Source organism: Gambusia affinis, linkage group LG01 (genome assembly GCF_019740435.1).
Source record: "Gambusia affinis linkage group LG01, SWU_Gaff_1.0, whole genome shotgun sequence".
Classification (NCBI taxonomy): Eukaryota; Metazoa; Chordata; class Actinopteri; order Cyprinodontiformes; family Poeciliidae; genus Gambusia; species Gambusia affinis.
The window spans coordinates 29,443,041-29,470,872 of record NC_057868.1 but is presented as its reverse complement, the minus strand read 5'-3'; the positions used below and the strand labels follow the sequence as shown (position 1 = coordinate 29,470,872).

The 27,832-nt window shown below is 37.7% G+C and overlaps 1 protein-coding gene across 2 annotated transcripts; it reads right to left on the bottom strand.

Moving 5' to 3' along the window:
- Window positions 1–74: 74 nt before the first annotated feature.
- dnah12 (dynein, axonemal, heavy chain 12) lies at window positions 75–27,832 on the bottom strand. Of its 2 annotated transcripts, XM_044120372.1 has the most exons (74): window positions 27,721–27,832; window positions 27,313–27,540; window positions 27,105–27,195; window positions 26,055–26,244; window positions 25,649–25,718; window positions 25,406–25,555; window positions 25,271–25,323; window positions 25,128–25,192; window positions 24,716–24,904; window positions 24,483–24,636; window positions 23,542–23,633; window positions 23,263–23,441; window positions 23,028–23,163; window positions 22,810–22,935; window positions 22,589–22,723; window positions 22,026–22,219; window positions 21,703–21,946; window positions 21,413–21,598; window positions 21,113–21,313; window positions 20,790–20,984; window positions 20,590–20,711; window positions 20,360–20,495; window positions 20,129–20,275; window positions 19,569–19,688; window positions 19,238–19,394; window positions 18,984–19,156; window positions 18,728–18,880; window positions 18,406–18,645; window positions 18,045–18,290; window positions 17,807–17,926; window positions 17,608–17,717; window positions 17,349–17,532; window positions 16,857–16,997; window positions 16,689–16,772; window positions 16,370–16,558; window positions 16,135–16,254; window positions 15,810–15,998; window positions 15,584–15,735; window positions 14,955–15,093; window positions 14,635–14,801; window positions 14,276–14,531; window positions 13,493–13,789; window positions 13,131–13,309; window positions 12,756–12,948; window positions 12,296–12,457; window positions 12,005–12,199; window positions 11,677–11,810; window positions 11,427–11,589; window positions 11,238–11,318; window positions 10,533–10,709; window positions 10,300–10,431; window positions 10,127–10,216; window positions 9,891–10,031; window positions 9,555–9,796; window positions 9,327–9,474; window positions 9,080–9,225; window positions 8,741–8,955; window positions 8,455–8,647; window positions 7,426–7,618; window positions 7,161–7,333; window positions 6,585–6,725; window positions 6,305–6,463; window positions 5,898–6,193; window positions 5,564–5,817; window positions 4,319–4,459; window positions 4,101–4,238; window positions 3,792–4,025; window positions 3,521–3,709; window positions 2,598–2,701; window positions 2,315–2,519; window positions 2,066–2,203; window positions 1,889–1,980; window positions 1,022–1,089; window positions 75–345 (listed from the first exon to the last, which is right to left on the bottom strand). In XM_044120372.1, the coding sequence occupies exons 2-74, from the start codon at window positions 27,522–27,524 to the stop codon at window positions 152–154; spliced, it is 11,814 nt and encodes a 3,937-aa protein (XP_043976307.1). In that variant the 5' UTR covers window positions 27,525–27,540; window positions 27,721–27,832; the 3' UTR covers window positions 75–151. The 2 variants fall into 2 exon arrangements, with proteins under 2 accessions (XP_043976307.1, XP_043976302.1); XM_044120367.1 differs by having other exon boundaries at window positions 25,128–25,323.

Here is a 27,832-nt window from a genome sequence, read left to right as displayed (position 1 = left end):
TTTTGTATTATAGTAACTACCCGGAAAAAGGTACTACTAAACAGAGTCTCATGCTCCATAACAGCCACACTTAATGCAGGAATTATATTTATTTTCATACACCAAAAACTATTATGCAGTAGTTAAATCTCCAGCAAAATGTAATCTGCCCTCAGTCGTCAAGCTGGCACAGCATGGCCACACCGCGCTTAATCCAGTGCTGCGGGCGCTTGCTTGTGGGCAACATCATTGAAATGACAAAATTGGTGGAGTGTCCTGTGGTAGAGAGAGTCCCCTTCCTCTCACTGGTCTTATAAAGAGGGCAAACATATAGTTGGTCAGGTGCAGTGCTGCTGCCCTTTTCAGCTGTGTCAGAGAGAAGTACACAAAGTAATGAACAAGCAAATAAAAAAGGTAAGGACAAAGATAATGAAACAATTTAAATAAATAGAATGACAAAACAAAATTGGAGTTGTAAAAATAACTTATAAAGGTATCCACACCCCTTGAATATTTTCATGTTTTAACTTGTTACAACCATCATTCATTTTATGTCATAGACAAACAAAAGTTCATACGTGGTTTTTAAAGTTATTTTACAACTGTAAATTTGTAAGTGTTTTAAAAATAAAATAAAAAAGTGTCTGTTTTGCAAATAATGGTCAAAAATAACACTCTACAGACGTGTGAAGCTTGTTCCAAAAATTATAGATTCAAGAAAACTGGAGATATAGTTACAACAAAAAGTTTAATAACGAAGCATTAACTCACATTTATCGGGTGTAAATAAAAATTACATCTTTTAATTTAAAATCCCATATCACTATAACACATAACTTAAAATATCAAATATTACTTGATATTTGTCTATCACATAAAATCTCAGTAAAATACTGTCAAAGTTTGGGTTTCAGCATTACAAAATCTGAGGAAGATCAAGGGCTATAAATACCTTTGCAAAGACATAATTTAAACATAAACTACATTTAATACAAGTTTAGAATACTGGGACTTGCGATGGGTACAGCAAGGCCAGACTTACTGGGTTGTATCCAAATGATGGGCATAGAGTCAAACAGTATTTTGGGGTACTGCTCACCCAGGACTCCACTGTTGACAGAAAGATCAAAAGTATGATGCAAAGATGTTTTTCTGCATAAACTAAACGTGCCACATTACTTCAAGTTCCCAGATACAACATTTATAAGTTTGATGCAGTGAAAAATGTCACTCTGTAGTCCAAGCAAGGCCTTGGTTTTAAGCTACTCATTGTGATGTGGTTTGTAAATCATGTTGTACAAAGATGCCAAGTGTACTTGAGACATCAAAGGAAAAGATGTAAAAGGCTCCCTTCAGTCTGCTCATCAGCCTCATGCTGAGATGGATAATGAGGTCATCTACTTACACTCATTTAAGTGATTGAGGTGGCTCTGTGATTTTCAGTAACTATAAAACTGCTAAGCAATTTTTACTGAGAGAAAAAACATGATGCATGTCTCCTGCACACTGGATCATTAATAATCTGAAAAACAGTTTCTCTTGTAATTTTGGAAAGCTCCAATTATAATGTGGTGATTTTTAGCACAAGACTTGAAATAGCTTTCTCTGTGTCTACTTTAATGTTCACTCTGCATGTTTAAATATTCCGTGCAGCCAATCCTTACACTGTGTAGATATTTTTTCAAGAGTTTGAGTTCAGAGAATAGCAAGGCCATTTGCAAAGTTATGATGCTGAAGACATTGTGCTTGTGATCGAGGTATAAACTACAAAAAACGCCACAGGTGACAAAACTGACATTGTTTTAAATTCAATCCATATTTTGCACTTTGGACTGCAGAGTTGTATAATTGTTAAGACATTTTTTGGTACACATCATGTCCTACTTTGAAACCAGCTAATTACACCTACCTGTCTCTGTCCCATCGAGCTCCATCGACAAATAATCCATGAACGTAGACACCATCGGCAGGCGCAATCTCTGAAGTATCGAACGAGAGAACCTGAGTATAAAAACCAAACAAGTCCCTATTTTAGAGCAATCGGACTGAATATTTGGCATGTGAAGTCACAGCGGGTGTTTTATACCTCAAAATCAAACCCTAAAAGATCAATGGGGATATGGTATTTCCTGGCGTAGTTTTGCATTGCCCCAGTCAGGAAGGCCTGGGTAAAGAAGAAGCCAGATATCCAGAACACACTGGGCTTTTGGGTTTCATACCAAGTCTACAGGCAAAAAAGTAAAAGTGAAAATAGAATAAAATTTTTAAAAACCTCATAGTTCACTTTTTGCATAAATAAAAATTGCTGCATGCAATTCTTAAGAGAATCTTTTACCTGTAAAAACTTAAGCCTAGAAAGAAAGTCATTGATGTAACTGCCCAGAGGCTTCAGGCTTGGGTAAGAGCGCTTTGCCCATTTCTCTGGGACCTTGCCGACAATCAAACTGCCTGCAACAGCCTCCAGATCGGCATCCATCACCACTAAGCCCTTAATAGCTTTCAAAAGGTTCTGTAGACTCACACGGATGGTGCTGCACAACCTAAGAAACCAAATCAGGAGTTTTAAATTACATAGACTGATTGGAGATTTTAGCTGAACAATCGTTCATTGTTCATACGTGTTATAGCGCTCCATCTCTTGAACAAGGACTGTGTTCATACTCTCTTCATAGCGGACAGGGAACTTTAGGAGAGCTGCTTCTGTGTCAAAATTATTCGGAAGCTGGAAAAAAGACCAAATGTATAGACTGAATTATAGATCGTCTTTGTAATAAAAAAACCCCCTGAATAATAAAGTTAAAAATACTTTTAATAAGCTGCCAGCTATTTTTTAAAAGTGACTGAAGTCTGTAATCGGCTAAACAAGAATGTCCTCATATGTTTCAGTCCGGTGAAATAAATTTTCATCTTTTATTTACAAACGTCACTGGTTAGCTGGAAAATAAACACAAATTAAGTAAAACTAGAAAAATCTACAAATCAGAGAGAGATGCTGGCACTTTGTGCAATGATCCTAAATCCAACTATAAATATGACAACATGCATTCAATAAAAAAAACAAAAAAAACATCTTATGTATTTGCTAAAAGTTTTGTCTTCTACTTTTGATTAGACTTATTTTTAAAAGCAAACATATATAACCATGTCTACTACTAGTCAATCCGTGTTTCCATAATTCAGATACAGAAATTAAAAAAAAAATAGTTAGAACTGAGGATGGTTGCTGTTATCTTTTATACCCTTAAAATCCCATCTGATTATTGTTTTGAGATATGCAATAAATGTTAGGAGAAACTAAATAGTTCATTCATTGCTTTAGTAACAACTCACAAAACACTTTATAATTAATCCTTTTTACTTTCAAATGGCCAAGGCCAAGTTATGGCATTGGCATCAAGGCCAGTCTTCCTTCCCCTAAATGACATTAATATTAATTACATTGAAGAATAAATTAATTGGTTTCATTTATTTTTGCAGTTGTTGACATTTATATGTGAATAACACACTGATGAATGAAAGATAAGTTTGAATTGGTTTATACCTGGGTGAGGATGTTATTGGCTATATCAAACAGGGTGTGATCACCCCCAGAGCTGCTCCCTCCCTTCTCCCCTCCACCCTGAGTGAGTAGCAGTGAATCAAACAGCAGCTTTGTCTGCTGCAAATCTTTGGAAATGTCTACATTTTCATGCATTCCGAACACCTCTGGATTTTGGCTGAATGGAAGATTCTGAAATGCAAAGTTAATGTTACTCATACAGTTTATGGGGAAACAGGAGGAAAACATTTACCCACATGAAGAATATGTATACCTTGATAAAGAGAACATAATCATCGTAGCTAGACTTGGGAGGAGCAAAGTATTCACCACTGGGTGAGAAAGGGTAGCGAAATGTCTCAATAATCTCTTTGTTGTAGAAATCAGCCAAGATTGTCAGCAAGAGCCGCCGGTCCCAGTCATCTGTCACACGGCCACCGTAGTTACACTCTCCAGTCAGATATGTTATGGCCTCCAAGGGCACCTCCTCATACTCATTTATAAATAGCTGCAGAGAAAGGAGGTGAAGGATGGTTTGAATTTGTGACGCTAAAATCTCCACAGCCATTCCTGAGTAAAATACCTGGAGTTGTCTGATGCTTATCCGGAGGTCAGACTCATTGAAGCCATAGGGAATATTCCAACCCAGTGGGCCAAACTTTTTCCTCTCCTGAACAAGTGCATGGAAGAAGCACAATCCAAACAGAAGCTTTTCCCAAATCTAATGAAGGAATCCACAAGTTATAAAAGGCCCTCAGTGCAACAAATACATTTTAATTAATAGATCCCAGACTAACTCACCATCTCCTTTTGGGGGCAGTTATTGAAGAAGTTTGGGTCAGACACAGGGTCAGATAAGTAAGACTGCAGGAGGTTGAGACGGAGTCCAGTAGGGGGCTCATTGGTCATTTTCACCCCATTCTGAAGGATAGTCACTGGAAACTGATTTCAAATATACACACTTGGTAATTATGGCTTGATCTTTTTCCACTATAATATGTAATCAGATATAACAGTTTGCCCTAACTGTCTGAAATTGCTTACTTATGTATTAAGCCTGGCAAGAGTATTCACCCCCCCAACTGCTTTCAGATTTTGTCAGGTTTATACCAACCACAAACTTTATTGTACTTTATTTAATGTTTTTGTGACAAGCCAACAAAACAAGTGCATAACTGTGAAGTGGAGAAGTTTGTCTGATTTGGCCTGGACTTTGACTGGGCCATTGTAACACATTGACATCCTTTGATGTAAACCATTCAATTGTCGCTCTAGCTGTATGTTTAGGGTTTCTGACTCAGTGTCAAGTCTGTAGAAGTTTAAAGAGAGTCTGCCTTTATTCAGCACCTTAGTATTTGAGCCCATCTTCCACATTTTTACAGACCCTTAATGGTCTGTGGCAAACTGTTAACATAGTAATATGTGTCTTTTTTTTAATAATGACTTATAATGACTGTAGTCGAGTACACCATTTTCCACCATTGCCACAGGTCCTCCAGATTTGCCATAAAGCTCTCGGCTGCTTTAATGATTTTGCTCTCATTGCCCAGCCTATCAGCTTAGACGGATAGCCATGTCTTGGTTAGTTTGCGGTTGTTCCATACTTTCTCTGTTTTTAAATAGTAGATTAAAAACTATTTAATCCATACAACAATATTGTTGTATGATCTATCCACGCTTTTAACTTTTCTGCTTTAAACACCAGGACCTCTCCGGTTCCTTGGGTTTTATTAAAATGTAAAACAACCGAGTTTAGAACCAACATCTGAGGCCTTCACAGAAAAATGTGTTTATAATGAGATTAAATTACACACAGGTGGACTTTTTGTACTAACTAGGTGACTTCATATAAAAAGGAATTTATTATGTCCTCTTAGAGTAAATGGGCTGAATAAACACCACACTGAAAACCATGCTTCTTTTTCAGTTCTACTTCACGTCAATCCACCACTTTCCAAATCCTAAAAAACACATTGAAGTGTGCAGTACTTCTAGAGTTATAAATACATGCACAAGACATTGTGCATGTATCGAGTCAACCTGTACCTTAGGTGATGGGTAGCTTGTGAGCCAAAGGCGGAAGTCTTGGTGGCATGTCGCAGGGCTGAAGTTCTCGCAGATTTTTTCTAAGCTTGTCATCCAAGAAACGGCCAAGTGACAGTTCTGCAAACACACCCATGATCCCTCCTCCATAGCTGTTGATATCATTTTAGAAGCAATAGGACCCTGGCCTTGACCCAGGGAGATAGACTGGAACTTGTTGCCGCTCATTTTCTTGTCATTGGCAAACTTTAACAAACCTACAGGAGGACATTGTTATATTTAATGACATGTGCTTAAAAGCTTTTTGAAAATCTATCTTTTGTACTGACAAACTCACTAGCCATGGGGTCGGCTCCTGGAGAAAGCACAAACACAAGTGGGATGGTGGAGTTGGAGTCCAGATAGCTCTTACCCAAGTCAAAGGGAGGAGGCTGGACAAACTTCTTCCCCAGATTGGAAGATACATATTTAATCATGCCTGGCACCATCTTATCAGGTCTAAGACATCGAATAACGATCATTTTCTGCAGGGTAGTGAGTTGGTCACACCAAGGGGCAGGCAGAGGAACATTGAAGGGCTCCTTACTTTCATGAATAGGCTTAAAGTCATCTGGATTATTGATGAAAGCCTCTCTGTGGAGTCAACAACAAACAAATTAATTATTTACAAGAAAGACCATAAAAAATGGGTATATAGAAAGAACAGCTACCAATGCATTTGGTTGAATAATTACAACGTTTTACTTTATGCCTTGTAACCCATGCAGTTCATTGGCTCTGCAGATTTCATCCCAGCTTTTTTCCTGCAGCCAGCTGGAATCTGGGTTAGGAACAGTGTTCTGCAGACCTACTCCTCCGGTCAACAAGAACATGAATTCTGAATGTTCAAGTTCCCCCTTTGCTCTGAGAAAGCATTATAACAGGAGTACAAAGACACAAATATACATAAATCTGATCTTTCTACATAGTCTCTAACGAAAACAAAACAAAAAGTGAATAAAAGAAACATTGCTTTTTTACTTACAGGAGCAAATTGCAGCAGAGGAGAAAGGAGAAGAGGAGTTTATCCTTCTCAAAGAGAGATCGGCAGATGTTGCAGTACAGGTTGAAGGTGAAGTGATCAATTAAATACTGAAGTCGTCTCTCCAGAATCTTGGACTTGTTGCTAATCAGTAAAAAAAACAAAAAAATAGCTAAGTTCAGATGGAGAACAGTCCTAGTCTTTCTCAAAGAATATTAAAGCACAGCCTTTTTTCTAAATGTAGAAACCAAGTCTTTAAAGGCCAGTAACTAGCTGTATTTTTAATGAAAGACATTTATTTTTTCTGAAGTTGTAAAAATGGTACAAAATCAATTATTTATATGTAATTTATGTGTTGTTAACTGATTAGGCACAATGTGTGTGACTTTTCAATTAAACAGTTGAAAATAGTTAAAATAATGACAAAATAAAAGCACTTTGGATGAAGAATAAAAGCAGTTCACAATCTTATTCTAGTAAACAAAGCTTGTGTATTTATTTTCTTTAGTCAAATGAGTATTCTCAGATTGTGTCATGTGCAATGAGCAACTGTTAAACATTTGCATACATATAACTCACCTGTCTTGTATGGAGTTGATGTAGAGATTCACAAACCAGTTTAGAGAATATTGATACATCGGGTCTATGTTGGTCAAATCAGCGATACTGAAGAACAGGATAGATGAGTGCTTGGCAATAGGTCTGTAACCTTCTCTAGACTCTGCGATCTTCATTTCAGTTTTCTCTGCAATCTTGGAAATTAATACAACGAAGGGGACATAAGGGACTTTATCGACTCATTAAATTATCCTTACTAATTTGATTTGTTTTGTATAATTTATACCAGTTGTTTCTTTGTAATCTCATTGGACATGATCTTTGCAGAGTCGAGAATCTTAATAGCACTCTCATCCTCCAGGATATTCCCCTCAGAAGACTGTAGCGTTTCAAGGATTTTGTCTTCAATTTCCTTTAATTGTCTCTTATTGTCAGCTGACTGCAGAATCAGTGCGTTTCTCTCCTCTTCCAGCTCTGGCCTGTAGCACACAAGAGAAATTTGTGTTGCTACAAGTTGGCTGTTTGCACAGACATAGCTCAAGATTTTTTAAATGAGGTTTTCTTGATAAGGTGTAAGCAAGTAATATCTTACCCAAAGCATGAGACTTCATTTAGCATAACAATTAGGAAGGTGGGCCGAGACCAAAACTGACTTTCACCATCATAAATGACTACATCTTCAAACACATGATCAAATCAATAAACAGCATTTTGTGACTCTTTAAATTATTGTTGTAACTATTACACAAAACCTAATTATTATTTAGGTTGGAAGCAGTACTCCATAAATGACCTTCCTTTGTGAAATACATACCTTAAACAAAACATAAAAAATGATTCCGGTGAGATTATGACTGTTAATAGAAGCAAAATGAAGTAAAAATCCAAATTATACCAGCAGTTTAAGACCAGGATATTTTATTGATATTTTCACTGCCTTTCTCTTTTTATTAGGTAGTTACTCTCGACTAGAAATAAATATATCACAATTTTTGTTCTCTGTATGTGTTTCACACAGAATATCAATGGTGTCAACCAGACTCCTTCCTCGATTTTCTAAGAAAATAATAAGAATCAGCTTCTGTATGAAGAATCACACAGATGGGTTAAAGAGTCGTAAAAGGCTGTTTTCATAAACCAATTAGACAGTTTTAAGACGATAAAAGTCTGCTTTGGGTTAGGCTCTGGCTCTCTTGGATTAGCTGTTAGCTCCAACCTATCTGGATTTAGACTATGATTAAGAAACCCTTAAAAAATCTGCATTTTCCTTTTGACATAATCCAGTGATGTAAAAATAGTAAGCATTTAATGCTACCTCTCCTTAGCAACTACAATCCCCAGCAACTGGTCCTCCAATCCCTCTGGTGTGATCATGAAATTGAGTAGAGACACTTTGGTAGACAGTTCTGGCAGGTAGTGTGGGTTCCTCAGCTTTGTGGTGATGTAGAAACGGAAATCTTCTGAATACTCGATCACACTCTCACCAAGCCTGATGCAATTTACGCCACCTGTGTAAAATCAAGAAGTTTGTAAACAGAGAAATTTATTTTGTAATTTCAAATCACAGATGGTCCTGTGGCTGCCATTGAGACTCACGCCACCTTGTTTGAAGATTTGTTTAAGCAGCAGTGGTTCCAGAGAAGGGTCTAGCTCTTCTCCTATATTTTCCAGCAGTAGGGGTGTTCCAAACTGGATGCAGTTTTCTAAGGTTCTTATGTAGTCCGCATCTGTTAACTTGATTACACTCAAGTTATTTTCCTTCTCTGAATTCTTCACCCATCTGTTGGCTTGACCCTGAGGGTCAATCATTAAAGGCCTACAAGAAAATCAGATGAACACTATGTTTACATTTAATCAGAAGTAATATTTCTTTTCACGCTATTTTTAAGTAAAAATAAAAAAAAATCCTTCAGCAGTAGATTAGAGAAACAATGACATACCATCTGCGTGAATTACTGACAATGACACCATTGTCAATAGAGAAAGAGTCACTGGGAAGGCCTGCAATGTTCCAAGCTCTGATTTTTATGGGATCTCCCAGAGTTTTACTGAGAGAAAAGTCATCTGATGATGGAATATTCTTAGACTGGACACATGTAATTAGGGGGGGGGAAAGGAAATAATAAGCAGTTAAAATATATCGGTTATGAAAGTGCAATAATAAAGGAATAAAGGGAGGGGAATTACTTGACAGAGAGAGGTCCATGTCTTGGTGCAGTTATGTCTAAATCCAGAAGTAAAAGCCCCCAAGTAGGCAATGACACCAGCGGAAATAAGAACATCTCCAGTCAGGTTGTCATATGTGTTTTGCAGGTCATCTGCAGCTTTTGACCATCTAAGGGATCAACAGATCACAAAATAAATCAACTGCATGCATTCATGACAACTGGAGAGAACTTTCAACATCACAGTGACCTGGTCTTCTCTCCACCAAGACCTCCAATGAGTTTTTCAGCCCGTTCCAGCTTTTTGGCACACAAATCCACTTGGTATTCGAGCTGAGCTTTCTCCTCTGTTTTCTCTTCGAATGTTTTTTGAAGTGATGCTAGGCGGTCCTCGACCTCCTTCAACTCAGATCTCTTCTGGTCTAGAAGAGCAACAGTGACAGCCAGGGACTCCTGAGCCTCAGCAAGACTTTGCTTCTTTGGAGCAACAACCTAAAATCAAAAAAGGAATTGTTGACTTATATAAAAGATAGAAACTTGCGTGCAAGCATTTACAAAAGGCAATCAAGGACAAAAATCTCTACACCTTTGCCACTCTGTCATAAACCTCTATTGCTTTGATCCACTTGCAGAGGCCTTCTGCAGCAGATGAGGCTTTAGCCACTTTGCTGGGGTCAAAGTCAGGATTCGTCATGTACTCGCTTCGAATTTTTTGCATCACAGCAATCTGTAATTCAGCAGTCAGCAGAAAAGTTAAAGAACATTCATTTTTGAGACATTATTTTTTTTAATATTTAATTGCTGTAATTTTATGACACTTACTGGAATGTTATCCTTATCATACTCTTTGAGATCCCGTAAGAAGTTCATGTCACCCAGTAGTTTCTTGCTTGGACCCCAGTAATCAAGAACCTATGTCATAAAAACCATAAGATTGTACAGTACATAATTGATAATCAGGACATTTTGAAAGTTCTTCTTTTACTTTGTGTCACCTTTTTTCCAGTCCCAGCTGGATCAGCTATCTTATCTGGTTTTATGTCCTTCATCACGCATACAGCTGACATCACCAGCTTCACTCCTGATGGGGGATTTTTCATTGACTTCACAATAGTAACATCAGCGGGCTGGAATAAGAGAGACAGCTTCAAGTATTCTGCTTTCTGAATTGCGAAGATTTAAATGTGAAAATTAGGTTTAAAAAAAATTGCAAGTGAAAAGCATCAACCTTTAATGTGTCCAGGGCAGCGACAGCAGCTTCCAGAGCAGGGACGGCTTCAGCCAGTTCACTTTCACACTCATCTTTCAGAGCCTGAGCCTCATTAGCTTTTATAGTTGCTGCCTCTTCATCAACTCGCACAACTTTACTTATGGCTTCTACTTCAACCGATTCTTCTTCTATCACCTGTTAAATCCCGTACAACACGCATATTTACATCCACACACAGAACCTTTCAAAGTTTTCAAACCACATTTCAAGGCAAGTGTCAGGATCCTGTGTTGTTAGGTTGTTTTGTAGTTTGATTTGATTCTAGTTTAATTACTTTGGGTTCTTATTTTTGCTGGAACTGTTTTGTTCCTGTTTTCCTTTAGTTCAGTTCTTTTTAGTGATTCTAGTTTGTTTCTTGTTTCTTCTTATTCTTGTCGCTTTATTTTAATTGTATTTCTTCAGTCTAAGTATTTTTTAGTGTTAGATTTGCCTCCTTCTCGCTCCCTCACACCTGCAATTTTTTAAAATTTTTTCTTTAATTAGAAAAACAAGGTTAATTCTTTGGTGTTTATTGGTAATTAAATTACTTAAAAATGGACACAGCAAATTCTTCTTCAAAGACCTGAATATTTAATAGGTTGTCATTACTTTTCTCATGAATGTATAATACTCCAAACTATAATGTTGATGCTGAGATGTAATAAAGGTATGACTGGTGGTTACCTTCATCATATTGTTGTTCTCTATCTTTGCAACTTCAAGCTTGGGTTGTAGATCTACTAACACTTTTTTCATTTCAGCAACCTGCACAAAGAAAGCTAATCTGTCACCTTCACCCATTACAGACATTTTTTTAAAAAGTCAGAAATGACAGAGGAAAACGAGCCTGATGAAACGTATTTCTGCACATACCTGAGATTCAGCAAAGGCTAGTTTATCCAGGCCATTTGTATACCTCTGTTTTGCCTTCATGACAGTGTCTCTCTGCTGAGTCAGCAGTTGATAGAAAGTTCCAATCAGCTCCAGGTAGGACGTGGGAGTCACATAATTAGTGCGCCCTAGTTCATTTAGGAATCTAAAATGAAAAAAATCAGCGTGACTACATTTTACTTTTTAATTTAGTTCACTGATAAATACTATATTTCATTTAATTGCGCATTACTGCAGTGAGAGTTGTTTGGCAGAGGTGTGAAACGTTTTGCAGATGGGGATGACCTCGGTCCTCTCATTGTCCGTCATCTCCAGAGAACCCAGGAAGCAATTGGCTACTTTCTCAAGAGCTTCTTCTGGCCATGGCTGTAAGGGTGCAACAAAAAACATGAAACATGACCCATCACATAGAACAAATGTAAAGTTCTTCTGTCCCTTTTTGTTAACCTCTTATCCAATTTTTACTTGCCTCTTTTCATGTCATACACATATTTATTCTTACAGCAATGTGATATTCAATATATTTTATGTATAAATGCCTCATTTTAATTCCACTGTACCTGATACCAGTCAATAGTGCAGCAGTTTATTAGAGATGGAAATTGCCGTAGACGATTTCGAAAGGCGATTCCAATAGGACTAAAGGCAACAACCACATGCAGGTTCTCTCTGCAGCGTGAGATGAAAAAGGCAAACAGAGTCAAGGGGCTCAGCTCCAGAGTTTTGTTACCAGACTGGGCAACTGGGCGTATTGCCTGCAAAATCAAGAGAAAAGCATTTTACACATACCCTAAAAAGACTAAATTATTTTAGCATCAATACCTTTCTTTTAAAGGTGTGAAATAGCTTACCTCCATGATTTCTTGTTTCTCATCTACAGCAAACAGATTGGGCACTTCTCCTGTGTTCAGGACACTGTCCACATCTTCCAGAAAACCCTCATCCTTGATCTGGGCATCGGTTAACAAGAACACCATCTTCTGTCCTTTAACCCCAGCATTTTTCAACAGCATCTACAATTTTTGGCACAGTATGTTTAAGCAAATGTTAAAACAACCATCTAAGTGACACATACAGCTCCTTGGACTGTATCTGAACTTTATTCATTTTGTGTTGTTGCAATCACAGGCTTTGTATTTGTCTTTCGAATTATTCATATTTTGGTTGTACGTCACATTAGATCCCGGTACATTGAAACTTGTAGTTGTACAACGTCAAAATGAAAAAGATATCCAAGTACAATATATGGTTTAACAAGGCACAGAATAAAATAGTGTGAGGTGGAAGTGTCTTCAAATCTACTAGTCAAACCTTGAGGTCGTCTCTCCACTCTGTCATGCCGTAACTCTTAGAGATCTCAGGCTGGAACAAGGTCATGTGTGCCATTGATGTGGCCAGGCGGGTAATAGACTGGCGGCCGCTGCCTCCAACTCCAGCAAGCAGAGCATTGCCTCCAGGCTGCTTTAGCACACGGCTTACACGGGACAAGTGCTCCAATACATAGCTACACAAGGCGAAGTCTTTTATCAGGTGATACATAATACTTGAATAACATAAAAAAGCTTAATTTCTGAATTTACAGCACGGAGGTCAAGTCTGCTGGTTTTGGATGTTCTCATCCAAAATAAACTATTCATATAAAACTACTTCACATTTTAAACGCTGGGAGGAAAAAAAGCAATGTACCGGAAGATGACGAGGTTCATCCGATTCTTGTGCATTTGGTTGTATTCTTCGAGACACGCTTCCGCCACCACAGCAAACGCTTCTGTTGATGGCACCTCAGCATATAAGCGCTCGTCATCCTCCAGCTCAGGCTCCATGTAATCACCAAAAAGAAGATTCCGCATGTCATCCTCTACCAGCTGTAAAGACAAACAACACAAATTAAGAGTTTTCTAAATACACTGTAATCTGCCGCTGATTACTATGCTTTTACATTTGAAATTGTAAGAAAAAAGCCAGAACACCTCTTTTGTTTCATACGCTGAATGTCTAACAAATTGAAATCTATAAAATAGACAAAAGAAAACTGATGTTTGGCTTACGCTGTTGCCTTGTTTCAGGTGATCAAAGACCTGTTCAAAGGACTCTCTGAAATGATCTTTGACGATTCTGTACATCAGCTCGTAGAGCCATGCTCTGTCTTTATCGTCCACTAAACGATCATAGTAGACACGGAAGACTTCATGGACAAACAGGCGTGTCATGGTATGTCTGCTTTCTAGAGACTCGATCTTCAGCAACAAGCAGCCTTGAATGACACGGGAGAAATCTCGTAGGTTGAAAGTGTAGTGGGACTTGGCTGGTGTCGGAAGAAGGTTTTCCATGGCTTGTTTATACACCTTTAAAATATAAAAGAGAAGCGCATAAAAATGACCAAGAAAAAATCTGAGGAAAACATAAACATGAAGTTTAATCCCTTTAAACTGTTCCACCATTTGTAAAGTAACAATTACAAACTTTGGTTTATTTCAGTGAGCTGTGATAGATCAAAAGAACGTGGCGTATAATAGTGTAACACCATTTGTTTTCAGCCCATATAAGTCCATCCTTTGTATTGCCTCTTTTTCTCAATGTTGAGAATTTGTGGAGTGAATTGAAAAAGTGTTCTCAACATTATCTCTTTGCCTTACATTCATGTGCTACTTTGTGTTAGTCTGTCATAAAAAATATCATATATTTTTTATACAATCAAGAGTCTGTCATATGTATCAAAAATACACTGAAGTTAGTGTTGTAATGAGACCAAACCTAAAAAAGGTTTAAGAATGTTTTTACAAGGCACTAGTCTTAAGTGAAAGTTATAATATGTCTTAACGGTAACTCACTTCCATTGTAGCTGCCACTATTTGGTTGCCAGTGGTATAACATTCAGGGGGGAATGCATTGTTTTTGAGGTAGAAAGCCACAATGTTGGAGAAAATGCGAACCATGGTGTCGTCACTGAAGGGATTTATGCTAACAATGTTGAAATGTCGAAGAAAGCGAGGCGTTACTGCATTTCTTCCACCACCAGGGGGACCCATTGCACATAGGAACTGGATGTCAATTAAGGTGATCCTTGTTGTATCCTTTAAGTCGTACCTGCCAGAGCATAAAAAGTGACATCTAAAGTTTTTTTTTTAAATTATTTAGTGCATTTTTCTTTGTTAACCGTTTACAGTGGCCTGTAAGGGTAGGTTGATACCAGTTTCTATGGTCCATGTACTGTCGTAGAAGCTCCACAGGAGGTTGAGCACCAAACTGCTCCAGGGCAGGCATGTTCATGTCATCTACAAAGATGACACACTTCTTCCCCACTGGAGGGCCAAACACTCCTTTCCTTCTCTTATCCAACCTGGACATGATTATATTCTAAGAGATACAACAAATACAAAATATAATTTAGAATGCTGAGAACAGCTAGATGTTACTGTAAGAATACCATTGTATTCAATTAATCAATCAACTCTTTTAACAACTAATTAAACAATGGGCATCAACAACTCTCACATTACTAGAACTAACCTGGGTTTGATTGGCACTTGTCCGGGCTGAAAAGTTGAGGAAAAAGGGAAGAAAACTGTCCTTGTCCAGATTGTTCATCATTTTCTCCTTCACATAAACAGACTTCCCAGTGCCAGTAGGGCCAACAAACAGGGGAGGACTGGTGAGATTATTTGTTAAATGATAAAAGCATGTTAAATACCGTAACTTAAAACAATACACAGTGCTAATCAGCAGTTTACCTAAACTCATCATTCACAAGAATTTCATATACATTTTCAACATTAATTATGCATTTGACCCATATTAACAACTGCATTGAGTAATTAAAACAAGGATTGGTTGCAAAAGTAAAAATATAATTTGATCTGTCTCTAATTAAACTATGGTTCAATGTTGTACAATATTAGTGAAATTATAAGTAACATTAAGACATTGTAGGGATTAGAGAAATTAATAGTAAATTCAAACTAGTCCACTTAATTCTTGTTTTTAAGCGTCATTAAAAGTGTTGATTTAATCATCATTAGACATCCATGGCCATGACGGGTTTATGTAAACTTCTGACAGGTACTGTTGATGAACTTCATATCTGTAGCATGCATGCAGTTTTGAAATCTGAGTTGACTGTAATATCTAAGAATACTCACACTCCATGGTTGATGCAGAGGTCCATTAGATAAGTGTAGCGAACGGTGTCTATGGTGGGAACAATGATGTCCTGCACCTTTGTGTTTTTATCTCCCAGGTGGATGTTCTTAATTGTTTCATTCCAGTGAAACCATTTTCCTCTCCCTTTAAACTGTGAAGAAGTGTACAATACTATTTATTAACTCAACACTAATAAAAAACCTTCAGAATATAAGAGCAGATTACCTCATAAAAGTAGTCATACACCAGGCCTTTTTCCTCCATGTGACACTCCCATTTCCCAACTGTTTCAGGGATTGGACATTCCTGTGTTTCTCCAGAAAGTGTGGCCCTTACAAACTGACTGAACTTCTCTCTGCTGTCTGCATCACAAGCACCCCCCACAGACCACACCAGGGAGAATGCAAAAGCTGCCTGAAAGCAAAAAAGAAAAGAAACATAAAAAGAGAACAGCAAAACTTTCACTTAAATGATTAAAACCAAAAAGGAGGTGCCTTGTTTCTGTAAGGTTGCAAGTTGAAAAAAAATCAACATAATAGAGTGATAGTACCATGATCCAGATGCGAATGTTCTTATCCTCTGGATGTGTCGTCACTGGTTCAACAAGCAACATCTCAAACAGTCGACACAGGGCCACCGCAGTGTTACTGTTGCTAGTGGAAACAACCTCCTGTGAGCAGATCCACATGATTAATTGTGAACAATTTTTTATACAATCAAGAGAAGCATTTTACAGTAAGAGAAGCTTTTGCTTCTATAAATTTGTGGCGCAGGGCCCAGTTTACCTTGCACTGCTTGCGTAACTTAACTATGGAAGGTGGGAAGAGCCAAAGGAAGAGATCCATCAGCAGGGCATGATGGTCCTGTGACTTCAGAGGATCGGGAAGAGTGTTCATCCAGGAGATCACCAAAGGCTTCCAGCCTAGCTGAGAGGGTTCCATGTAGATCATACCACATCGACTGACTGTGGCCGGCTGCAGTTGCAAAATATTTGATTGAAAAAGATGCTAAAAAATACTTAATTAGACAACTTAAACATGTGAAAATGCATGTCGGCTTCACCAGAAGCTGCATACCACTATATAAAATGTACTTTTAACTTACTGAAGCCTGTGACAGATCCATTGCTTCAAAAATAAGACTCATCTGATTGGACATCTGAATTATCTCACCACTCATCAAGCATAACTGCAGATAAGAATTATAGAAAAAAAATCATGTTAATATATTAAAAACATAAGCATGCATATCAGTTTTACTTTAACTATGCACCTTTTTGTTGTCATCCAGTACAGTGTTCATGCTTTCAATCCACAGTGTATCTATGGGACCGTCAAACACCACCCACTTGCGCTCTGGTGTGTCTCCCAAGGCAAAGTCACGAAAAGTGTTGGCCACAATACCATCTGTCCACTGATAGAAAGAGAAAGCCAGTAAGTGAAAAGAAACATCGAAGAATGGGAAACACATTATCCTAGGTGCACATATAAATAAAAATATTTATATGTGTTTTTACATGTTACAGACACAAATTTCAATGCATTCACTGGAGTTAACTACGGTAACACTAAGTAGTGTTAAAAATTTGATGCAGGAGGTTTACTTATATAGCACATGTCAGCAGCAAGGCAATTCAAAGTGTCTTATGTGATGAGGTGTGGCATGGCATTTTGCATTTAGAAGTCTTGCATCAATAGTTTGAAAAAAAGCTATTGATTTATCATCTGTATTTCATAATGCAGATTATAAAAGGAACATATTTACCTCATGGGAAACCAGGTCAAACTGTCCAAAGAGCTGTCCCATAGTAATGGACTTTGGATTTAATGTCCTGAAGATGACCTTCTCTTCTCCTTCATGTCCTTTCTCATTCATCAGAGTCAGAGTGTCAGCTAAAACATGCAACACCTTTGTTTTCCCAGCAAAGGGCTCTCCCACCAGCATAAACCTGTAAAAAGACTGTTTTGTGTATAACTGTCTTTTATGGTAAATATAACCATATGAAAACCTAAGCATGACCTACCCATGTCTAACTATCATCATCTCATATGTCTGTATGATCTTTTGCAAAAAGACTTCAGTTGGTTGCACGTTATGCTTTTCACAGCACTCTCTAGCAGACTCTAAGAACAGCTGGCAAAAATAAAGGAAAACAGATAAAAACAAAGATACATTTACAATAGCAAGACAGTAGTTTGAGTAAAAGTATTAACACATCAGACCTTGTAGTCGGCCTCAGGAAGAGAGATGCCCGGGAAAAGATCGCTGGTGATTCCGTTGAACAAAGGAATATCGTGGGACAGAAACTTGGGCTCATTAACGTCCTTTATGGATCTCAGTAGCTGAATGTTACAACATAAAAAGTTCACAAATAACTTAAGATGAGCTGATGACTGCAGCTGCAATGAAAGGCATAAACTGAAGTTTATCAAACTAATTACGTAACTTCTGCACAATTACCAGAATGTCTTCGTTCTCATTGGGATACTTAAGCTTGAGGTTTCCTGCAGCGACTAGCACTGCTTTGACGGCCCTCATGCCGTAATCGTAGTGAAACTGGGAGGAGAGCTGCTCTGAACAAAGCCTGTAGGTCATCACAATCTTTACTGACAGTGGTTTGGCATTGAGGAACCCGTATGAATACAGAGAGATCTCTGCGATCAGAGCATAGTTTGGGACCATCATGGCCACAGTTCGAAACAACACCTACAGAAAGGCAAAATGTACAGAAACATTGAAACATTCTTACGTGTCATTGCATTAATTAGGTATGTTAAATAATGAAAATAAAACACATCGTGCACTATTTCTGACAAAACACCTTGAGGTTGTCCGGAAGCTCTGAGCGTCCCGCGTAACCGGGGTTCATTGTTATGGAAACAAAGCAGTTGGGATTAAGCTTGAGCGTAGTTCCTTCAAAATCAAAGTACTCCAGTTTAAGTTCTATGGCCCTCTGGATGCACAGAACCTGCTGAGCCACTACAGACAGCACCTCCAGCTCAATACGGTTAAATTCATCAAAGCACGCCCAAGCTCCAGACGAGGCTAGACCTTTAAAAAACTACGCAATGGATTAAAATATATATTAAAATAAGATTGTTAGCACATTCGATAATTCACATTGAATTTCAAGAGACTAGTACTTTTCCCATTGCAATATAATCCAGCCCATCTGAACAGTTGAAGACCACACACTGCACAGCAAGAGCTTTGGCTAAATCCTTGGTGGTTTCAGTCTTTCCTGTCCCAGCTGGACCCTCAGGTGCCCCACCCAAATTAAGGTAGAAAGCTCCAATCTATAACAGAAGGGAACGGAATCTGATTTCAGCATTCACCAACAAGACAAGATGCATTATTACATATTTAAGATAATTTAAACAAATGTTGTTTTTTAACTACCAGAGTTCTGTAGCATCTGTCAGTCAGAGGAGTGATGACCAGACGTGGTGAGTTCCCCAGGTACTCATAGGCGTAACAAACATCACAGTTGATAATGTGAACACGAACGTTTTCACTGGTCCAATAGTAACGAAGCTGAGCTAGCCACTGAAAGTCAGTTTCATGTGAAACCCCTAAAAACAACAACACTAGAGTTCTTGGATCTGTACAAGAGAGCTCCTTAAATATTTAAACGATTTTAGGGATGGTGTTACCTTTCTCTATAAGATCCACAACAACATCCCGGGCATGGACGTCAATTGTGACAAGCGCTCCCAAAGTAATCCGGGTTTGCTTAGAAAGTTTTCCTCTCACCAACTTTATGATGTCATTCAGCTGATGCTTCAGTTTTTGATAATAGGCTTTTATACCCTACAGAGAGAACAGCATACTGTTATGATTATTTGAAGAAATAATGTGTTCACTGTAGAGTTAATAACATTACCAATTATACAGCCACATAATTAATCTTAGTCCAATTTAGAAAATCTCAGAAAAAGTAAGGAAAGGTCTCAAATCAAGCAAAATAAAACACAGAAGACTCACTTTCACCCCTCTTTTGATGGCCTCATGAACCTCCAAAGTCCAAAAAATCTGAGAGGTGCAAATAACTACCTGCCCAGGCCACTCTGTGACCCACTTGTCCCGTGGAGTTGCAGGATAGGCCTGCCATTTAAAAACATGAAAACATTTTATGGACCAGAAAATGTATGATATGTAAACAGAAGTTTACCCACACGCATCATCAACATTGATGCCATTTACATTTCAGGTATTTATTGGTGCACTAGATAAAGTTCTTTACAACTAAGGGACATTTCTTTAAAAGTCAGGGAAGGCATATAGATTTGATCATGCATAGTTTGGCATTAAGCGTTCCTCTTCTACAATATTGAACCTGGGTTATAGTAGTTTTCTATCGAGAACTGAGAATATCTTTTACTGTATGAACCAGAAAAGATCTGTATTCAATTCAAAATAGTTACCAAACACTTCAAATGCAAAGTTCCAAGCCTAAAATCCATACATTAATGCAAAAACACTCATGGTAATTATGAGTGTAGGTAAACGTCTGACACTAACATTATGTGTAACCGTGATCTTACCAATCTTGAGCGGGCTATCACGTCTCTGACACTGCGAAGCATCACATCCTCCACCTGAATCAGCCACTTCTCCACAGCTCCTTTGGCTTCAGACGTAGAGATACGCTGGATTAAATCAACACGTTCGCCTTCGCTGCTGAACATGGCCTGAGCAAAAACAGTACACAGCCGATTAAAACCTAATCATGCACAATGTTACATCACTCATTTTGAATTATATGAGTGTCTTGCCTGAATATCCAGATTGGGTAAGAAGTCCAGTTTGGAAATACCCTCAAAACACTTTTTCAGATGAGGCTGAACTAGGAGTGGATCTTTGGTTTCAGAGAGAATCTCAAGCATTTCATCATTTGACAGAAAGAAGAACCTGCAAAATAGATCACCATAAAAATCTGAATATTTCCACACATAATAAAACCTATTGGTCAAAAATTGTGGAAGATTTTTGTTTGTTTGTTTACCGTGGAAAAAAGAGCCGTTTCTTCTCCAAATAAGCATTCAAACCTTTCATAATTTTATCGAGGAGGTCGTTAGAATTTTGCAGCTTCTCCAACAAACTAGGAAGCGCGGTTGCAGGCAGAATCTAAGATGAAGTAATGTGATATAGCTAAAAGATCTGTTGTCAAAAATGAAAACAGTTTTGCTTTATTTTATTTTTTACCATAGGATCTTTGACACAATGCCTCATGATCTCTTTCCAGTTTCTGTCTACAGCTTGAAAAAGCCTTCCTTCTTCTGGTATCTGCTGCATGATGTCCTGAGATGAAAAGATGGGCTCCAGGTAAAGCCACTGGGCCTGCACCTTCAGCCACTCATCTATGATTGTCTGAATGTTAACCAGGCGCTCCTCCCATTGCTAAAGACAGAAAAGAAACTCTTGTATGATTTTATAGTACAGAACTATGACTAATATTTTTTTACAATGAAAACTTCAGAAAATTGTTGTACTCATTCATAACGGAAATTGTCTCCAGAACAGTTTACCTTAATTTCTTTCTCAAATGGTTTGATGAAAGGTGAGCCCCTCATTGTTTGGGTCTTTACAATTTGGTCATCTAACATTGTCTGAACATCATCCAAAGAAGTCAAAATGGAAACACCGGTCTCCCTGTAAGGTTGATGGTTGAAGGCAACACCGTCCCAAGTTTGCACCATGGTTTGCATGGCTTTCTCCAGGGAAAACTCCTACAATGAAAGATGGTTTACAAGGCTACCCTACAATCAGATTATTGACCTTTTATGACAACCTGTAGAACAAAACAAAACATCCTAAGAGAGTCTCACCTTACTAGCAGCAGCACTGATAGACTCAAACTCAGTCAGATAAGGTGTTAAGTTTTGCTTTAAAACTTTGCGTAATGTTGTTCCAGAATTAGGGGTTAGGTCATGATCGACTATTTTAGACATGCTGTCCCAGTGACGTTGCCTGATACCTGGGTTACACAAAACAGACACGACGGGAACATGCTCCTGTTGATGCAAAGATACATAAATTAAAAGCTACACACTAGCAAAAAAAAAAAAAAAAAAAGTTATGTTATGTTACAATTCAATCATCAGCAGTTTTTAAATACCTTAAAAGTTTTGATCTGTGACATAGCAGCAGAACACAGAATTACTGCTGGGTCATCTGGTCTTTTGACCTCTTCCTCAGAGACCTTTAGCTTTTTCATTCCAGAAATCTTTTCCTTCTCTTGTGCAGCCTTAACCTGCTTCTGCTGGAAAAACTTCAGCAATTTAAAAACCTCCCTATAAAACTCATCCACTTGATTTTCCATAGTCTCCCCATTTAGCTCCAAGAAAGAGCCATCCATCCATCTGTTCACAAACAGAGAACACGTTTATCACAGGGTGTTATTAAAATCGAAACGTTGCACTTTAGGGACTGATTTCAGACCTGCTTTCTGTGTTCTGCCATTTAAGGACGTATGCAAACAGCTTATGGAATGGTTCAATGTGTTCCTTGATGGTTTCAACTTCAGGGTAAGACGTCAGGTCCCATTGGTAGAAGACTTCTTCCTTATTAACAATGACTACTGCCTCCTCAGCATCCCGGAGAAGTTTCTGTATCATTCTTACCTTTGAAATATACTGTCCAAAACGTACGTTTAATAAGATTATGGCTTGGGGCAACCATAGATAATGAAAGTTGCAGAAACAGCTGACAAAGTATGTAACCCTCCATTTCATACAAATGCCTTGTAAAAGTTTTTGTGTCCCTTTTTTATTTTTTTTCTTATTAGAACCACAAGCTTCAATGAACTTTACATAGATTTTATGAATCCTATTTTAAAAATACAAAAAGTGTGGCAGATACATTCAACCCCCTTTACTCTGGCACTCCTAAATAAAATTCAGTACTGCATGACAGGTGAATTCAAAGCTGGTCAATAATCTCATTAAAAAAAACATACAAAAAAACTAGCCAAGGTTTATGTAATAGCTGAAATGACACTGTACCTGCTGCACCATATCCAGGCGAGAGCATTCCACTACCTGCTCTGACAAGTGTCCCAATCTTTCAAGGTCTATCATTAATTTTTCCCTTTTCTCTACCAGCTCTTTCTCTCCTTTCTGCTTGGCACTCTGCAACACCTGGAAAATAACAACCGTGTGCAAAGTCAAATCTAAAAAATAAATACATTAGAAATTTAAAGAATGATATAGTTTAGGAGACGCACCGCATCATTGAGCTCAAAAGCATCAAGGATATTTTTGGGCCAAAGAAAAACAGTTGAGTTAAGTTCCAAATCCTCTGGTTCCATTATGTGGACAGCCAAGATATACATAAGTCTGGTGCTTGCTTCCTGTAAGCACATGTTGGGAATGTATATGATATTTTAGAAATGTTGCTTTTCTGCAAAACATGACAGCTAGGACCAAATGTCCAATTAGTCACCTGTAGTTTTTCATTTAGGTCTTCAAGAGTCTTTGTCTTGGTCAAAGCCATGTAGTCTACCATCTGAGCAATAGCATCTATGTTTTCTGGAACTTCCTGAGATTTCTCTTTGATGGTTTCAAATTCAGAGCAGATCCTTTCCACACACAAAAAAGAAATCATGCATAATGAAACCATGAGAATGTCTAGAAATGAGACACAGGCTTGACTGAAAATCCCACAAGAGGGGACCTACTCTAGATTTTGCTCCCGATGCTTGGTGACCATTGTTTTCAGAAGAATGTCAGCAAACATTTTGGCTTTATCACACAAGCTTTGTTTGAGCTCCTCACATTCCAGATGAATCATTGGGAAGTAGACTTTCGATGGGAGGTTGGTAATCTCCCTTGAGAGCGCATGAAACTCCTCCACTTGCTTTACCAGACAAGGTTAAATACATTCAGACATAAACCAAGACATGGTAAAGTCATAATGTGTCATAAAATGAATTAAGTTCAGCTTTAAGATTCTTTACTTCAGTAAACTCTTCAAATGTGTGCTCCTCTTCCAGAAAAGTGTCCACTTGAGTTTGCGCAGTTCCATTCACAAGCCAGTCATAGCTTTTAACTTCAAAACAAACCACAAAAGCAAGTTATGAATTGATACGGTTTCTAATGTAAAGTTTAAGTATAAGCGCAATAGTTTTTGGTTTTTAATTATGCATTCTTGCTGTTCTTTTCCCAGCGTGGAATGATCATACAAAACAGAACGTTCTTAAGTTTTTAAAACAAGATTCCTGTTGACAAATTTGAATTTATTGTGGATTTTCTCTATCACAGGTTAAAAAAATATTCATATGGGTTTACATATCAGCACCACTCCAGAAGGTAAATATTAACTACTGAAAAAGGCAAACTAACCATTTCAAAACCAGTTTTAATATTGGCTCAAGATCCTTGTCAGGCTAGAACATCTGATTGTGAAGGTTGAACTAGACAATTCTGGAATATCAGTGTCAGTGTCCACAGTAAGGTGAGACTATGGGAAAGGTGGGTCCATGTCAGAAGACTTCTAAGAATCCTAAGAAGACTGGTCAGACATCCAGCCGCAATCCTGGCGGAAGCTTGCTGTGGCTAGAAAATGTGTTTGGTCTCTCTGCCGCTGCATTCATTCAAAAATTAGTGGGTGTGGATGCATATATTTGAGCCTATATGTATCACATGGACCCGATTAATAAATAAATGAATGATCATATAAACACAAAATTCAAACATGTTTACCAAAAATATGCCTTCAAAAATACTTAATTTAGTTTTTTTGTATGAAAACAGTTTACCACAAGAAAAGAATGGATGAGCTCCATTCAATTAATGGCTCAGTGAATACGACCACTGATTTAATGATTATTTTCATTTTTTGCGGACCAAAATCAAAATAATATTTATGCCGATGATAAGTGCATGAGTGCTATATCACCGTAGGCCTTCAAATGTTTGTCAGGTTCCTCCAAATGTTTGCGCACAGCATCTGTCACAGTGACCCTAGCCCAAGTAAGGATCTCATCGGGAACGCTGGCATCCACACATGGAGATGAAGTTTGGGCCAACCAAGACGGCACAGTCTGTACTCTCTATGAATAAATAATAAGAAGGTAATTTCTTCTCAACACACACACAAACACTAATTAAGGTTAAAATGAGAAATCTTACCTGCAGTGAGCTTGCTATGGAATTGAGTATCTCTAAAACAGATTCTTCTAATTCTTTGAGAGTTGGGTAAATACCCATTTTTCCATCATCAAATGTCAAAGTCATGAGAAACACTGGCAAGCAGTGTTGATTTTTTGGATCGAAAAAGCTGACAAACCTTTTTACACTTTGCTGAAGCAGGAACTTCAACTATAAATTGGGAAAAGAATATCACTTTAAGTCATAATATGCATAATAGCTTTTAATATGAAATAATCCTCATAAATGATCTGTCTGCCATATTTCTCAATGAAACCATTTCAAGAAACATTAGTCAGTTGCAGGTTGTAGCTGTGTCCTGCATTATATATTTTCTAATTACATCATATAAACGTATTCTTAAAACTAAATGCAATAAATAAATCTGAAATACCTGATTGGACATGAGGGTAGATGCACAGTTGTAAAAAGAATCCAGCTGCTCCTCTTTCAGTTCACCTAAGATTTCCTCATTTGTTAATAATTGAATGATTTCAGGAAACCAGGTATTCATAATTTCAGATTCTTTCTTCTCACACTCTACAGTTGCACTTCTCTCTACACTTTTACAATTCACAGGTTCGAAGCCTCTGTGTGGAAAAAAATATCCTTACAGGAGACTTAAGACTTACAACTTAGAGGTGGTTTTTCACCTTGATAATGTGGTCCTACCTGCATCTACATGACTCAATTAGGACCATACCGGTAAAACACACGTAGCCGATATCCAATATAGCTTGCATCACTGGGTGCAGAATATGGAGTTTTCGTCTTATAAGTTTCACTCTTTTTGTAAAGGTGCAATGGCAAAAGCTTTCAATCCTTGAGAGAAATAAAAAAAAAGACAATCTTTAAAAATAGCCAAACAAAACAAATTAATTATTGTATAATTATGAAGCCTATTCTAGAACTCACGATGGTTGGCCAGATTTTTGTACTTCTGAATCTTCTTCTACTCTGTCGGGATTCTTTAACACTGTGTCCACTGAAAGACGAAAAAATGCAATAAGACGACATGATTTACTTAAACTCCATTTGCACAAACCAAATACATTTCTCTGTGAAGATACTCAGACTCCTTGAACTCATTCGCATTGTGTCATGCTTCAATCAAGAAACTTCATCGTATTTCACTAAGATTATATACAAAAGAACACAAAGTAAAATAACTTTAGAAAGAAAAATATGAATGGTTTCAAAATATTTTTTAAATGTATATTCATACTCTTTACTAAATAAAATCCTCTGTACAATTCTTAACTACTTTGTGCTGAGTTTAAGGGGTGCGAATACTTTTGCACACCCATGTAACTAGCGGTACCTGTATGCTGGACAATCACGTTGCGGAACTCCTCGGTGACCTCCATACAAAGCTGCTGCAGAAGTTTATCTGACTTAGGGTGCTCTCTCAGTTCAGGTGAGACTCGGGCAACCACTGAGTCTAGCCACTCTTTCTGGATCGGAGCAAAAGGTCGACTCTCTACACAACGCTTCATGAATCTGTATTTCATCTACAAGCAATGCAGAACAAAATAAAAGCAATATGTATTATTAAAAATCTTGAAACTTTTTTTTTCTGGAAAATGTAACAATTTGTTTACATTCATCACACAGAATCTGTAAAAACAGTTTGAAGTTAGTTTTGCAATATTTCTTCTTGTATGTGCACATTCAAGATGTCCACATACAGTTGACAAAACAAAATTCGATCTCCTGCTGATTTTCCCTTTTTCTCACAAAACCAGTTTCTCTAATTCATATAAAAAATACATTACAGAAAAGTAAAAGAATTGTTTGGTTTGTTTCTTTATACAATATTTTTTGTTCTTTCTGCTCCCTTTTCACTTATGTGTAGTAAGAATTGTAAGAGAAGGCCTTTGTAAATTAATGAAGTTTGTTAAACCGAGTGATTGATATTTCTTCCATTTCTCAATAAATGCCCAAACACCTGTGACCTTCTCACCAAGCTTCCAGTTATGTTCTTAATGTTCATTCCTTGTCCAGATCAACAATATTGTCCATGACATTATTATTGTTATTTGATAACTATTTGGTCTCTTCATAAAGGTGGGAAGGGTTCAGGGAGGAACTGAAAAAAATTATTCTGTTGATTGATCACAGCATGGTCATATAACTAATCTGTGAGAACCAGGATTTTAGTTGCACTATTGGGAATAAAATACAAATTTTACTTAATGACATGTGAACCAGATTATATAATTTATGTAATGTATTTTTGTGTAGATATTCAGTCTCCACACATCAGAAAAATTTCATAAACTGTAGAGACTTTCCTTACATTTGTACGTGAGCACACTTTGAAAATCAACAGGAGACATTCCACCCCAACAGTAGATAAAAATATTCATACTCGGCGTGGAATCTCTGGTTCTGGAGAAGGAGGGTCACGCCTAGCTTCCATCTCCTTGGTCTTTGTGCGAATCTTCTCTGCTCTGGAGAGCCTGCAGTAAATCATATTATACCGCAAACAATCAAAATTGATGATCAATTTCAATAGCATTATTTGCCGCAACTGCCACAATCACAATAAGTGATTTGTAAATTTGAAAAACACCTACAATGTCATTTGGAAATGTTTTTCTTGCATTGTTCTCCTATGTCTCAGTAGCTTTTTGTGAGCCTCTTCTCTCTTCTTTATTTCTTCCGCCATTTCATTTTGTGCAATAATTGAGCTCTCCAAAGCTCCCTTGAGTTTCGCTATTGGGGGCAGAACTGGTAGCTTTGGCAGGCCCTCCAGGGTTCCTTTAGAAATCCCCGTAGAGGTAGCCATTTCTGACAATCGCCACCTGGGGGAAAAGAAAATTTGAAGGTCGTTTTAAGTTTGTTGCTGGTTTGCTAACCTTTAATTTTTGTTTAAGCTCTCTCCGACTTACAGCATTAATAGACGCTGAACATTCAAACAGTATTTATAAAAACAAACATAAAAACATCTGCACAGAATAACAAAATGAACCAAATACGTTTACCTTTGGGCTTATGATGAAGTATCAATACGTTTAAGGACGTGGGATTGTAGTTAAATATCGCAGTCTTCAAATGTTGACTCTACATGAATGTCGGAATCTAAACGTTGTTGGT

Coding starts and splice junctions, on each gene's coding strand:
- dnah12 (XM_044120367.1), bottom strand. CDS start 27,524: ATGGCTACCTCTACGGGGATTTCTAAAGGAACCCTGGAGGGCCTGCCA. Junction 8,956..9,079: donor GTCAGTAATTCACGCAGATG/GTATGTCATTGT, acceptor ATTTTCTTGTAG/GCCTTTAATGATTGACCCTC. Junction 6,726..7,160: donor ATCAACTCCATACAAGACAG/GTGAGTTATATG, acceptor TTTACTGATTAG/CAACAAGTCCAAGATTCTGG.